The sequence below is a fragment of the Chlamydotis macqueenii genome, chromosome 2, assembly GCF_036417535.1.
Source record: "Chlamydotis macqueenii isolate bChlMac1 chromosome 2, bChlMac1.mat, whole genome shotgun sequence".
NCBI lineage: Eukaryota > Metazoa > Chordata > Aves > Otidiformes > Otididae > Chlamydotis > Chlamydotis macqueenii.
In genome coordinates, this window is record NC_141557.1 from 4882992 (window position 1) to 4896449 (window position 13458).

The 13458-nt window shown below is 45.0% G+C and overlaps 1 protein-coding gene across 1 annotated transcript in view; it reads left to right on the plus strand.

Moving 5' to 3' along the window:
• The window catches only part of OXSR1 (oxidative stress responsive kinase 1), a 94989-nt gene that overhangs the window by 11049 nt on the left and 70482 nt on the right, over window positions 1-13458 (plus strand). Inside the window, exon 2 of the mRNA XM_086741771.1 lies at window positions 8266-8378. Coding sequence (XP_086597897.1) covers window positions 8266-8378 — 113 coding nt within the window. The remainder of the gene's footprint in view (window positions 1-8265; window positions 8379-13458) is intronic.

Here is a 13458-nt window from a genome sequence, read left to right on the forward strand (position 1 = left end):
TTTCTGAAATTCTTTGAAAATGCTGGATTAATGCTGGAAGATCAGTTTTCTGTTGGACGCTGCAGGTACTAACACAAAATGATTGAGAAAAGATTCTCAAGCTTTGGCAAAAACATGTAATTGAGTCTTAACAACATAAATCCCTCGTGTGTGAGTAGCATTTCAAATAAATGGCCTTGCAACTTGCACAGAATTGGGAACTACTTGAGACCTGACTCTACTGGAGTGAATGACCAGATGTCGTTACAAAGAGATACACCTGCCATTGAAATGAAACAAACACAGGATTTCACAAGTAATAATTCTGCTTTGTCCCATTCCTCCTCCCAGTTCTTTCATTAAAAGGTCTAGACTGTGCTCATCAAGATGGACATACAGCCTCCCAATTATTGCCCTCTCTTAATTTCTGTTATCGAGCACGGGCCCCGCGTCTTAACGTACACGCAGTCACCTTTGGCTTGAACCCAGCTAAATGTTCGCAGCGCTTGGCCCTGCTCAAGGTGAGCCCGGCAGACAAACGGACGCGCTGCATTCGATGATGTGAGTTATGCTGTGTGGAGGGGCGGGGTGACACTTTGACCTCGACCATATTGAAATGCAAAGTTTGGGAATAATTTATTTAAGACAGGGTTGAGCTGTTATTTTTAAAGCTTTTTCCTTGGAAATATGAGGGTAGATACTCTCTTGTAAATGTGAGAGGTCAGCTGTTACACCTGCCCGTAGGCCTGCTGCACACACGTAGTGCTGGTGGCGTCAGGTATGGTGTATATTTATGTATATATTTATTTATATAGAGTCCGTGGGGATTGCTGGTCTTCCTTCAGCCCACCAATATAGGCTTTAAACTTGACTTCCTCGCAGCGGTTGAGTTAAATCTGCTTTCCCTTTCTGATTTTGCTTATGCTTCTTTGTTATGATAGAGGATTTATTTCTTCCCTGCGCTATGACAGCAAGTATTTCTTTCTCTCTTCTCTACTCGATATCTTTCTGCCCCTGCTGTAGATCAAATATCGCACGGCTGCAGTTGAGAGGGAGTGAGTGCACCAGGTTAAACCTGGCCTCTTACCGCCTCTGCCAGGGTTTACAAATGGGCATTGCAGTCCTGCGCCGTGGATGTGTTGTCCTTGAGCTTGTGGAGAAATAAATGTAAAGCCCTGGATCTTCTCTCTGTGGAAATATGTGGATTGCTCTGTTGTTGCTTTAGTTTCCCACAGGTTTTCCAACCAGGCGCAGAACAAAACTGTTTGAATTCTCCCTTGCTGCTTCCGCCGCTGCTCACAGTGTTTCTAGCAGCGGCATTCCGTCAGCTTGCTGTTTGGGTTTGCTCTGAGCGGTACTAGGAGCACCCGAATGAGTGATCTTCCTGCTGATTCAGGGCTGTAACTTCACTTCTAGCATCGTTAATGTTGGCAACACTCTTCCTGCGATATTGGGCTGAGCAGGTGACACTTTCCTGTGAAAGCTTTCTCCTCATCGTGGGTGAGCAGGTTTTTTCATCCTCTCTGTGGCAGTACTAGGAATATGTCCGAGTCCCATTCTGAATTCCTTTTGGTTTTATTAATGCTATCTGTAACTGTCAGTGTGGATTGCATCTTCCATTTTGTAGTAGGAATTTGACACTTAGTGGGGAGATGGCTTGAAGAGCTACGGCCATATTCAAGGACCGTTAACATTGCATTACTTCACTCTTCCTGAATCGTGGGGCTTGTGCCAGGAAGACTTTTGACATCCACTGGACTTTCCTTACCATGTCCTGCTTGGGGAAAGGAAGTATTCCCACTCCATACTGAGCTGGCTACAAATTTAAGACTAGGCTTTTTTGCTGGCTTGTTCTCAGAAGAGGCTCATTCTTTGCGAGAGGACTCTCTCCTCACCAAAAACCTCAAATGAGGTGGAGAAAATAGAGGCATAACTTTGGCTTTACAGCAAACAGACCCAACAATGAAGATCAATTTGAGTTTGCAATCTGGTGTTTAATTTCTGCTTTAATTAGATCTGTATCTGCCTTGTGCTCTGTAAGAACACTTAAGAAATTCTATTCCCAGTCTTGTAGCTTCTTGTTTTATTACTGTATTGTCCTTGGAACGAGTAACCACAGAGCAGAGCTCCCACAGCTCTTTGGCATGAGGCTGTCAAAGACTCAAAGCATCCGGAGATGGAGGTCGCCGTCCCCATGCCCTGCAGTGGCAGACATGAATACAGAGTCTGTGTTAGAAAGCATTAAAAGGTCTCCTGGGCTTTGGGTGTCTGCGTGATCTAGAGTGAGGACTGTTAATGTCACATCCTTGACCAAGAGACCTTAGAGAGGTCATCCTAACGCCCACAGGACATGGATCTGAATTTTTTTTTATTTATTTATTTATTTACCTGAAACTGGATACCTGGAACCTGAAAGCCATTGCTTGATCCAGGGCAGCCTTGCAGGGAAGTGTTTTGTGTGCATTGTTCATAAGAGGAAAACCCAGGGGCACAATTATAAACAGAGCCTGCGTCACAAGCGGCTTTCTGGCACTGCGCTCCAGATAGTGGAGGATGGATTCCAGATCTCACTTAAAATAGAGAGCTTGTGTGTGTGCTGGGGAATGGTGAGAGGAGAGGGCAGGGTTGCGTTCAACTGGGCATGGTCTAATGCTGAAGGAGATTTGGGAACGTGACTTATGGGGGCAGGCTGGGAGATCTGGGTTTCTTCAGCCTTAGAGGAGCGAGCTAAGGGAGGGATGTTGTTGCTGTCCTCAGCTATCTACTGGGAAGTTATAGAAGAGATGAAGCTGGGCTCTACAGAGGGGCATGGTGAAAGGCCGTGGTTGTGAGCAATGTTGGGAAATCTGATTAGATAGTGAGGTGAAGAAAAGCTTTACCATGTGGGTGGCCAAACACAGCAACAGCCAAAAAGGTTGTAGGAATATCTGTTGTTAAAGATACTCAAAATTAAACTGAACTTGATGCTGAGGAACCTGATCTAACTTGGAATTTGGCCCTGCTTTCAGCAGGACAGTGAACTAGAGGCCTCCAGAGGTTCCTTCCAACCTAAATTGCTTGTAACGTTCATTTGACCCTGGAAGAGCATATTTCCTCTATGGAGGGGATTGATACCATGGTCAGATAAAGAGCGATGCTGTGAGACAGTTGTGGAGAATGTCTCTTGTTGATTCAAACAGCTGTGTGAGCAGCTGAGTTACCTTGAAGGGAATTTTTCAGGGCTCCTGAAACTCAGTTTCCAGTAGCAAGATGGATTTAAATCTTGGGCAACACTCTTTTGTGAGCTCTCTTTCTATGTAGCTGCTACTTTAAATTGCCATTGCACGTGGTGGGGGAATATTGTTGCAGAGCCAGGATTTGATGTTTGTCTTGTGACCCTTTGGCATGGCTGTTCCCGTTGCTTAAGCAGATATCACTGCCAAAAGGACCTCTGGCTTCAATTGCATTGCCTGGGAGGAGGCATCAGTGCAATTCATCCCAGTCTTACTGGGAGAGCTGTGATGTCCTTATGTGGCTGCAAGGATTCAGTTATCTTTGGAAACAAAGCGTATTTGAACATGCTATGTCCTCAGGTCAGTCTCCTGTCTTTCCACTCCTCCAAATGCCTTGAAGTCATTTGTTTCCATCAACTGTAACAGATAGCTTGAAGGGTTTGTTTTTCTTTTTTTTTTTAAAGCAAGCTCCATGTGAGTTATGTGACAGAAAGTGACTGCAGAAGAGATGGTGTCCACCCTTCCTTGAAGGCTGGCGGTGGACTTGTGTAGGGAGTTTGTCTCAACTTAAGGAGAAGCTCGAGCTGGAGCTCTGGATTGCTGAAGGTACAGGGAACATGGATCCAGGGGACCAGAAGAGATGACTTGGAAAATCAGGCTTCAGTAACTGAGTGCTTGGGGAGTTTTCGGTTTGGGTTATTTTCATATTTTCAGAGGTTGTTTTTATTTAGGAAAGAACCATTGAGTGACCTGGTCTAGTGGAAGGTGTTCCTGCCCAGGGCGGGGGGGAGTTGGAACTGGATGATCTTTAAGGTCCCTTCCAACTCAAACCGTTCTGTGATTTAATCATAGAAACATGAAAGAAGCAGGGGTTGGAAAGGGTACGTTTTCCTCCTTAGGCAGTGTTTCCTAAAGGAGGTCATGACCCTCTTATGCAGGAATTTTACAGCTGCTATCCTAAGGGCTGGAACTGTATCCGAGGGCCCGCAGAGGCGAAAGCAGAGGATATTAAACTGATCCTAATACCCACTTGGGGTCTCTTTCCTCCCCCCTCAGCCCTCAACAAAATGATCTCCTGCTTTTCAGGAATAAAGCAGCAAGCATTTGGCCGTGCCCAGTTTTCATTGTTTTGCTAAGCTGTTGTGCTGGAAGAGATTAACTAGGGAGCGAATTTTCTCCGAAAGCTGATCTTCAGGGAGGCGGAGGGAAGAGCCTCAGCACTGTCCTTGATCAGAGTGTCTCGAGGTGGGGAGCAAGCGTGAACCAGGCACAGGAACGTTAACCCAGTGCTGCCCGCAGCGCGTGGGACCGCAGTTGGCTCTGATCGCAGCAGGTCTGCGTCTGCTGGGAGAGTTGGTTTGTTTAAGTTGTGCCAGCCTAGCACAAACTGCCCTTCTGTTTTCTTTTTTCATTGGAGGTGGCTCATAGCAGCCAGGCAAATCACTGCTTTCCCAATCTTTGCCATATATTTAGATTAGGTATCAGGAAAAAATTTTTACAATGAGGGTAGTAGAACACTGTCCCAGGTTGCCCAGAGAGGTGGTGGATGCCCCATCCCTGGAAACATTCCAGGCCAGGCTGGACGGGGCTCTGAGCAACCTGATCTGGTTGGAGATGTCCCTGCTCCTTGCAGGGGGGTTGGACTGGATGGCCTTTGAAGGTTCCTTCCAACCCAAACTGTTCTATGATTCTATATTTGTTACCTGCTCCTAAACTTAACAAAACTTCCTTGCTAGGCTTTTTCTTTTTCTCTCTGTTGGCGCAGTGAGCTCTAGCTGTGTTTTCACTTAGCAATGTGTTTAGAATCCTTGCTGCAGCATCTCTGCTTTCCTTCTCTTGCCACCCTGGAGCGTCAGAAACAAATTGCATGGCTGCAAAGCCTGAAGTGGCCGTGTTGCCACGTTTTCTGTACTCCTCAAAGAAGCATGGAAACCCGTCTTTGTTTGGTCCCAGAAACACGGCACGCTGTTGCTGCTACCAAAGAGCAGCTTGCTTGTGGCACATCGTGCTGCAGCTTGGCTTAATCCTTGCTTGATACGCTTTTGAGATGTCATTGTTTCTCTATAATTAAGTGCTATGGAGGAGCTGAAAGAAATGACGAATTAGCGGGAGAGGGGGGAGTGGGGAAAGCAGGTGGTGATCGAACTGGAGATCTGCCAGAGAAAGTAGGAACAGCAGGGAATTAAATGGGAGGAGTCTGGAGTTAGGATGATTCCCTACCATGTGCCCAGAAGGATTTAATTTAGGGATTTCATTACTGTTTGAATAATGCCATACACTCAAACAGATCGGGTCCCTGTAGGCTGGGGCATTGTCCAGGCACTTGGTGAGCGGCAGTTTTTGCCCTGAAGTCCTAGTGAGCATCGATCAGGCAGGCTGGAGGAGCGGGAAGGAGCTGTAGCATGCACGGTCTTGCTTTTAATTAGTCTGCATCTATTGTTTCTGGGTATCTTAAAAAAAAAAATAATAAAACCCAAAGCCGTTCTTTGTGTAGTCACTTCTATAACAGCCTGGGCTTCGCTATTGTCTTGTGAAAGCTTTGGTCTGCGGTAGTGGTGTCACGTCTGGATTGTGAGAAGCGTCTCTGCCAGTCGTGCTTCCACCAGCTGGCTGTAACTGGCACGGGAATCCTGGTCTGTCGTGTTGTGGGGGGAGGCAGGTGTATGCTGAAGCTGCTGAGTGTTTGGAATATCCAGAAAGAGTCTTTGGGCAGAGTCTTGTGTTGATGAGGACTGTGCAGGTAGGTGTAGAGGTGAAAATAGGCACTGCAAAAGTAACTGAAGGGTGGAAAGGGCTCCGAGGTGTGCAGTCGTGTATTCTTACAGCATCTGGCTTGTGTTTTCAGCCTCTGTCTATTACTATGCACAGAGACATCCGAAGAAAGAAATCATAATACCGGAGCTTCGAATGTGTCAGCAGCAACATTTCTTCTGGGATCTCTTTCCAAAGGAATGATACAGGCACAAATGTTTGGTTTTTATTCTGATTTCTGAAAAGCTTTTGCTGTAGGGAGACCAGCAGGGCTAGGAAATGCAACTTCTCCTGCCTTTTGTCACCACTTCTGTATGCTCTGCTCTCCCTACCTTGAGTCACTTTGTTGTGTGTGTTCAGTTTTGTTCCTCCTCCACCTCCCCAAAGGAAGCAGCAGAAAAACTTGGAGAAGCAGGTACTGGGTGGAGAGGAGCAGGTTGGTGCGATCCAGGGTTCCCAGTGAGTGGGAATGCGTCTGCGCTGGGGCTGCTGCTTTCATGTTGGAGTCCTGCACCTGCTACCTGCCAGGTGAAGCAACCAGAGGGAGTTTATGCAGAGGTTTGGTTGAGGGATGTTTGTCCTGTACTTAATATTATGTATTTCGGCCCTGATCCTGGCAGTCTAGCTAAATTTGGCTTGTTTTTTTGAGTGATTTTTGTTAAAGGCCTGCCTAGACTCTTCCATCGTCTCCATCCTTTACTCAAAACCCTGCTTATGGCACCCAGATTTCATTTTCAAAGTCCCTTGTAGATATTGCTGCCCCTGTTGCTATCCTTTTCTCCCACCTAAACTTCTCCTGATAGCTTTGTTTCGCCCTGTGCTGTGCGTAATCTCTGAAAAATAATATGTGTGCGAGTAATAAGCGACCTCAGTCTCGAACTTCTTAAAAACCCATTTGCTTTGTGAAATAGTACAGCTTTAGCGACCTTGCCGTTCTGTGTTCTGCACATTGCTGCCTTCTGCCGTTAAAATGTAAACTCTCCAGCGCAGGGAATCAGCTGGCAAGCCGAAGCCGTTGTCCAGGGTACGCTTGCAATGCCATATAAAGTGAAGTGAAGCTCCTGTAGCTCCGCCGTAGTGGGTACTGGTTGAAGAGTCGAGGAATGGAGGCCCGTGGTTCAGGGCTTTGTAATTTATTTCAGTGTGACTTTGGATGGAGCAGTTTCTCCTGGATCTTTCGGGGCTGGATTTCAAACTCTTTCCACCACCTGGCACTTTGAGTTTGGCTGTGACTTGGCGCAACTCGCTGTGAGAGGGTTGTTGATGGCGGTCGTAGGGAGCTTCAGTAGCCGTTGTTTGGAGATGAGATTGAAAGATTGGAGATGATTTTTTGTGTGTGTGTTATTCCAAAACACAGAATAGCTGTTCTCATCTCCCTCATCAGCCCAAACGGGCTCATGGGTTATGCCTGAGATAATGAACAAAATAGGTGTGGTTTTATTTTTAATAGCACTTTTAAAGATATTGGTAATAGAAAGCTCTTGAGCTCTTTTCCACCTATCCTACCCCCTTTTTCATTAATTGGGCATCTTATTGATGAGACGTGAATGTTGCAACTACTTCTGGAGCCCAACAAATACAGGCTTAACATCAAAAAGATTTGAAGTCTCACTGTTGTGAACTCATTTTGATATCAAAGGATATGATATTGCTGATTAGTTTAAATCCAGAACTCAACTGTACATTAAAAGATTTTTTTTTTATTTTTTATTTTTTTTTTTTTCCCTATTGGAATTTAAACGTTCTCTGGCTGTGGCTTTCAACCCAGGCACCAAAGCGCTGTGCTACTACATGGGAACTGTAGCTGAACAGGCTTGAATGAAGCCTACCTCGTGTCTTTGCATAAAATGAGGGGAGACGAGAACAGCAATTAGGACATAAAAACATCTGAAAAATCTCATTAGTGTTTGGTAGCAAAGAACGTGGCTTGTTTCGACACTTGGGGTGAGCACATCAGGTTAAAAGTCCGTGTGACCTCGGTGGCCTTTCTTTTAAAAGCACACGAGAAGAATCACTCCTCTGTTATAAGTAAGCTGGAGTCTGGAGGGGTTTTTGTCTGCGGAGCTGTAATGATCCCTGCAAGGGATCATAAAGATCCATTTGTTTTCATTTGCTTAGCCCAGCACTTCGTGTTGCAGCTGAGCTGACCCACTGAGTTGCACAGACCTGGAGCAGGGAGTGCCTGTGGGGTTGCCCTCACTGGGTTTTCACCTGGCTCTGCTGCTTATACTAACTGGTACTCATCGTTTGGTTGTCTGACCTCCCTTCCTGTCTGCTGAAGTCCTGTAAGACGTTGCTAACTATCTATCTTTTTCACCCACAGGGAGCGGAGCGACTGCGGTGGTGCAGGCAGCCTTCTGCACTCCGAAGAAGGAGAAGGTGGCAATTAAACGGATCAATCTTGAGAAGTGTCAGACGAGCATGGATGAACTCCTGGTATGCAGTCAAAATTGTCTGGAGTTGTATTTCAGTTACCACAATCTGCTTGCTAAGCGCCTTAAGCAATCTTTCTTCAGGTGGTGTGAGGGTGAGGGGACTCGGCTGATTTCACTAGAGGCAGGTCGGTTGTCCTAGTTGTGGGATGGAGAACTTAAAATGTTAAAAAGATCAACTGTTGGAGAACTTCAGACTGTTCGTTTGGAGCAAAGCACTTTGTATAATCCCTTTGTTTTAAAGAGAGTTAGTGTCCAAGTGTGAAGCTCAGTTGTACCCACAAGAGCCCTGCAGTTTGAGGGGGATCCAGAGCTACAAACTTCCAAAGTGTTCAAAATTTAAGTGACTAGTTTTGCTTTCTTTTCCTTTCCTGCAGTTGTTTACATTTTTCCTGTTCACCTGTAAAGAGAAAAACTGAATGAATTAGCTCTTGTTCCTAATCTCTTTCTGGTACTGATGCCAGCTAAGGGATCACGGATGTATTGCAGGCTGCCATATGGAAATCCCCACTAATTCAGAGTTCAGGACAGGAGACAGAGTCCTTTGGAGCTGTAGCTCTGTAATTTTCTTCCGCTGTGTGCATCTTTTCTCAAGATTTTCTCAATGGAAGACAGCTGCTGGCAGGTAGCTGTGGTAACTAAAATTTCCTGTTTCTCATCTAGCATGTATGTTGATGGGCTTTGTCTTCTCCTTTCCTCTGTGTGTGAGCTGGTGCTTCTGTAGTGCAGTAGCTGTCACATTCACGTTGCGTGTGGAAGGTCCCTGGATTAAAGCCAGGCAGAAATAGGCATTCCTGTGAACACTGAGGCGTCTCTGCTAAAGGTGAGAAAGCTCTCTTGGGTAAAACTTTCCGTAGTAAATATTGACTGGCAGGGATTGAGGAAAGGTGAAGAGGTGAGGCCTTGTATTACCTTTCCATTTAAAGCAACTCTCTAGGATTTTTTTTAATCCTACCTTTGTGTCTTTCCACTTGCATCTTAGAGACAGCTCCTGTAGTGTTACCTCAGGCACTTGTTTTGGTGATTGCAGTTAGAAAGTAGAACAGACACAGAATTGAGGAGTCCTGGCTAGGTCTACACTTGTATGATCCTCAGCAAGTCATTTGAGCCACAATTCCCGTTTCCATCTAGTGACTGATGCTATTTTTATCAGTACAGGTATCTGCAAATCTGCTCTTGTAAAGAAGAAAGGCTCCATCCAAGCTGTCACATTTTAGTGTGCCTGTGAAGCGTTGCTTGTAGGACTTGTGTTCAAATCCTCTTATGGCTCATGCTCGAGAGTTTGAGATCTCTTCCTTTTTGTCCTGATACCATCCCATAGTACTCCTCTTGAGTTCATGTGACTTGTCCATACTACTCAGTCTCAGCTGTATTCCTAACCGTATTGTCACGATGTAGTAATTGAGATTGTTAGTCTTTGAGTAATTGCCAATTCCAGCTAAAAGGGTTAGGTTCAGAAAGATACGCTGTGCAGACTTGGCATGTAATTTTAGATAAGTACTTCTAATTGCATATTTTAAATCTCTGGCTGACCCCGTTCCTCACAATGATTTTTCTTGCTGTGTGGGTAGGACTGCAATGAATTGCTGTTGTCTGCTATCCTAAGCTTCCAGTTTTGTCACCAGATCTAGCGTGGGTCCTTCTGTATGCTTTTGTATGCAACTGTAGATATTCTTGAACTTAAATTCCTGGAGAGGTGGTTCTGAGCTGTAGCAGCTTCCTCAGGCAGTGGTCACTAAGGTAGACATGTTGTGTGAAAAAGTCTTTTCCCTGGGTTTGTTCTGAATTTGTTTATTGGATATCGTTTCCAGTGCAAGAGCCACAAAGTTGGAAGATCCTGATTTCCCTGCTTTGTGCTCTTACCTTCCCTGCTTTTTATCTTGTCTCCATATCTGCTTCTTCCCCAAAGTAAATATTCTCAAGCTTTTCAGCCTTGCAGTTTCCCCAATCGGTTTAATTACCTTTTTTGAGCAACTACTTGGTATTGCAGGGTTGGTGTTTTGTTTGTTTGTTTGTTTGTTTTTTTTCTTCTTCCAAAACCCATAACTGTAAGTCCTTGCAGATCAGTGATCTTAAGAAGCAAGTGCAAAGAGAACTATGACGAGTTCATATGGGGTGTGTTATGCCCCCTCCTTGCTTTCTGCTCTCCCTCAATGCAGTTTACATTTTTAACTTGGGCTTTTATTAGATCCATCATCCTTCTGTTGCACTGAATGTATCTGAGCACAATAGTCAGCTTACAGTAAACTCTGATGTACTGCCTGGGGTCAGGACAATGCTCTTGTGTTACAGCACTACCCAGTCATCAGGCAATGGGCTAGAAAAGGGAAAATTGTGCTTAAATTCCTCTTAATTTTTTTTCTTCAGTGCTTCAGACTCATAGACTTCTCTGTTGAGGCAACCTTGTTTATTCTCGGAATCTGGCTAGCAAAGAGGGTGTGAAACAGTGTCATGTTGCTTAGGAGAGCAGCAAACAGTTCTGCCATCAGTAAGGATGCCTTGTTTTTTCTACAGCTCTTTCGATGTCCATGCCACTTAGTGGCTGATGCTTCTGTTTCTTGGGATGGAGGAGAAGAGGAAGGTTGGTTTGGAGTGGGATTAAGGGAATGCGCAGGAAGTGGCTCTATCACTGGCTGAATGGATGAGTGACCTTGAGCTTCCTTTAAGCTTCTATAGCAGCAGGCGCCAAGGAAGCTGGGCCACCTCCTAGCTTGTGGAGATGCCACGCTTAGGGTGATTAAGTGACTTGACTCGTTAAAGGTATTGATCTTGATCCTTGTATCTCAGTGTGCACTTGAGCCATGTGGATGGTCAGCGATAACCTGCACGCTTTGCAAACACTACATAACGTTCTAGGTTAATGCAGTCGATTAATTTACTGCTGCTGCAGGGCATGGAAACATAGGAAGGACCAGTTTTGTTCCATCGTGAGCAAACCAAGTCGAGGACATTCAGTTCTTCAGCAGAAGTGCTGACTGCTGTAAAGAACGTAGACAGGAGTAACGCAGTGCGGAGATGTGGCTCTTCCTAGTCCAGCTACTGAATAAGGTGATGTTAGTCAGGAATTTATTTCAGTGCTTGATTTCTATCTTTTTCCCTGTACATTTTTGAACGCTCCCAGATGTTTCCTAGACTGCATGCGGGGTTCAGCTGGAAGGGCAGTACACTATAGCTTATAATGATTCTTGCCTACCGGTGTGACTGGGAGTGCTGTGTAAGGAGAGGTGGTCAAATAGTGTTGTCTACAATTGGTCTTGGACTTTTTGATTTGTTACTTGTCTTGCAACCCACAGTAGTTAACAAACTTCTGCAGCATTTAGCATGTGTCTGAAAACAATCTGCTCATGTGTATCTCGCAGCTGGACACTGTTCACTGCTGTGTTTTGCTCTTACCTTTCTTTTGTGGAATACTGATTGCGTTGCTGCTGTTGCCAGTCCGTGAAACACAGTGGTGTAACATCTGCCTCAAAATAACCATGCCTCAAGCTTTTTTCTTGTGTAAGTTTTGTCTTCTCCGCTCTGTCCAGCAAACTCTGTTTCGTTTTCATGTAATTAAAGCTGAGTTAGCTTTCTTTCATCCAGATAGGTTTTTGTTTTCCCTCCACGCTTTGAGTAGCAAATGTCATGGTCTGTCAGGGATGTTGAACGGCAGAGAGAGGAACATAAGCTGTGGGTTATTTTATGTTGGGCTTTCCCAGCTGGGGGGAACTGTTGCCTGTTTAGTTCCTAGGGTAATTCAACAGGAGATACGTTCAGGAAGGAGCATGGGAGATGCGGTGTTGCTGCTCCTAGGAGGAGATTCCAGGCTCTTCTTGGTCCGAAAACTGACAGCACTGGGCCTGACATGTCTACACATAAAAGGAGAGAAGTGAAGGTTCTGTTCTTCCACTGCTGTGGTTGGGGGGCAGGTAAGGAAGCTGAGGGAACAAGTTTAGCTGCAATAAAAAGGAATGTCCTTTTGAATTTCATGGAATTAACCTGGGGAGCTTGCTGCTAAGAATACGGACATCAAACATTGTGTGAGATTAAATAAATCAACCTATCGTTGAGAAGGTTAAGTTAGATAGGATTTAAAAAAAGGATTATGAACTCCCCTGGTTTAAGCATAAGCCAACTGTTAACTGCCCAGGCTTAGTCAGAAGTCTTCCCTCTGGGCAGATAATTGTGTAACTGCTTGTTATAGAGTTTTACACCTTCTTTTGAAGACTTGGGCAGGATATTGAACTGGCTTTGATCTAACAGAGTAGTTCCTACAAGTGGATTAACCAGACTATAAGGTTATTGGGAACAAAGCAGCAGACTGTAGAAGTAGTACACACGTTTCATCCATGCCTGTCACCTTATGGGAATTGCTGTTAAAATTCCATTTCCAGTCCTGAGGACCTTTACGCTTGCGCCAGGGGAAAAAGTACCCAAGTGTCAGTGCCAGAGAGTCTGATGTGTAGTACATGGCTTCTGTGTGATTATTTGATATCGATATGCTGCGTTACGTGTTTTCTTGCATGATGGGATTGCAGCTTTACAGAAGGCTGAAACCTAAGCTATGTACAGCTTCACTGTATTGTTTCTCAAAGCAGCAACACTCAGAAATCCTAATTACTGTGCTGGTTGAAGGTGTGGGGTTTTTTTGGGTAAAGTTAAGTATGAACATCAAGATTAATGGGTAAAATCCTGAGCATAGAATGTCTTCATTCGCTTGGACTGGGTGAGCGTAAGATGGTGCATGTAAATAATTTTACAGAGTTTGCAACTGGCTGTGTGTATTAATGACAAATTTAAGGCATTGTCATGCTGTAAACACTAGGTATTGATCTGAGTACCTGTAAGGGTCAGTGATTTGTTAGCTGGCCTCGCTTGTATCTGTGAGATGAGTCAATCACCTGCCCATTTGCTTTGTGGCTGAAACCAGTTAAAAATGGGCACCTGTGAATTGTTACACCAAAAGTTTAACATCTGCGTCCTTCAGTACGCTGTCGCTAATACTGCAGACCTTGGAAGAGGGCGTGACCACTGCATGATGCTGAGGAATAGCCGCTGAAATGGGCAACTGCTGAGTGATTGCCACCGGGGTGGTTTGTTCCCAT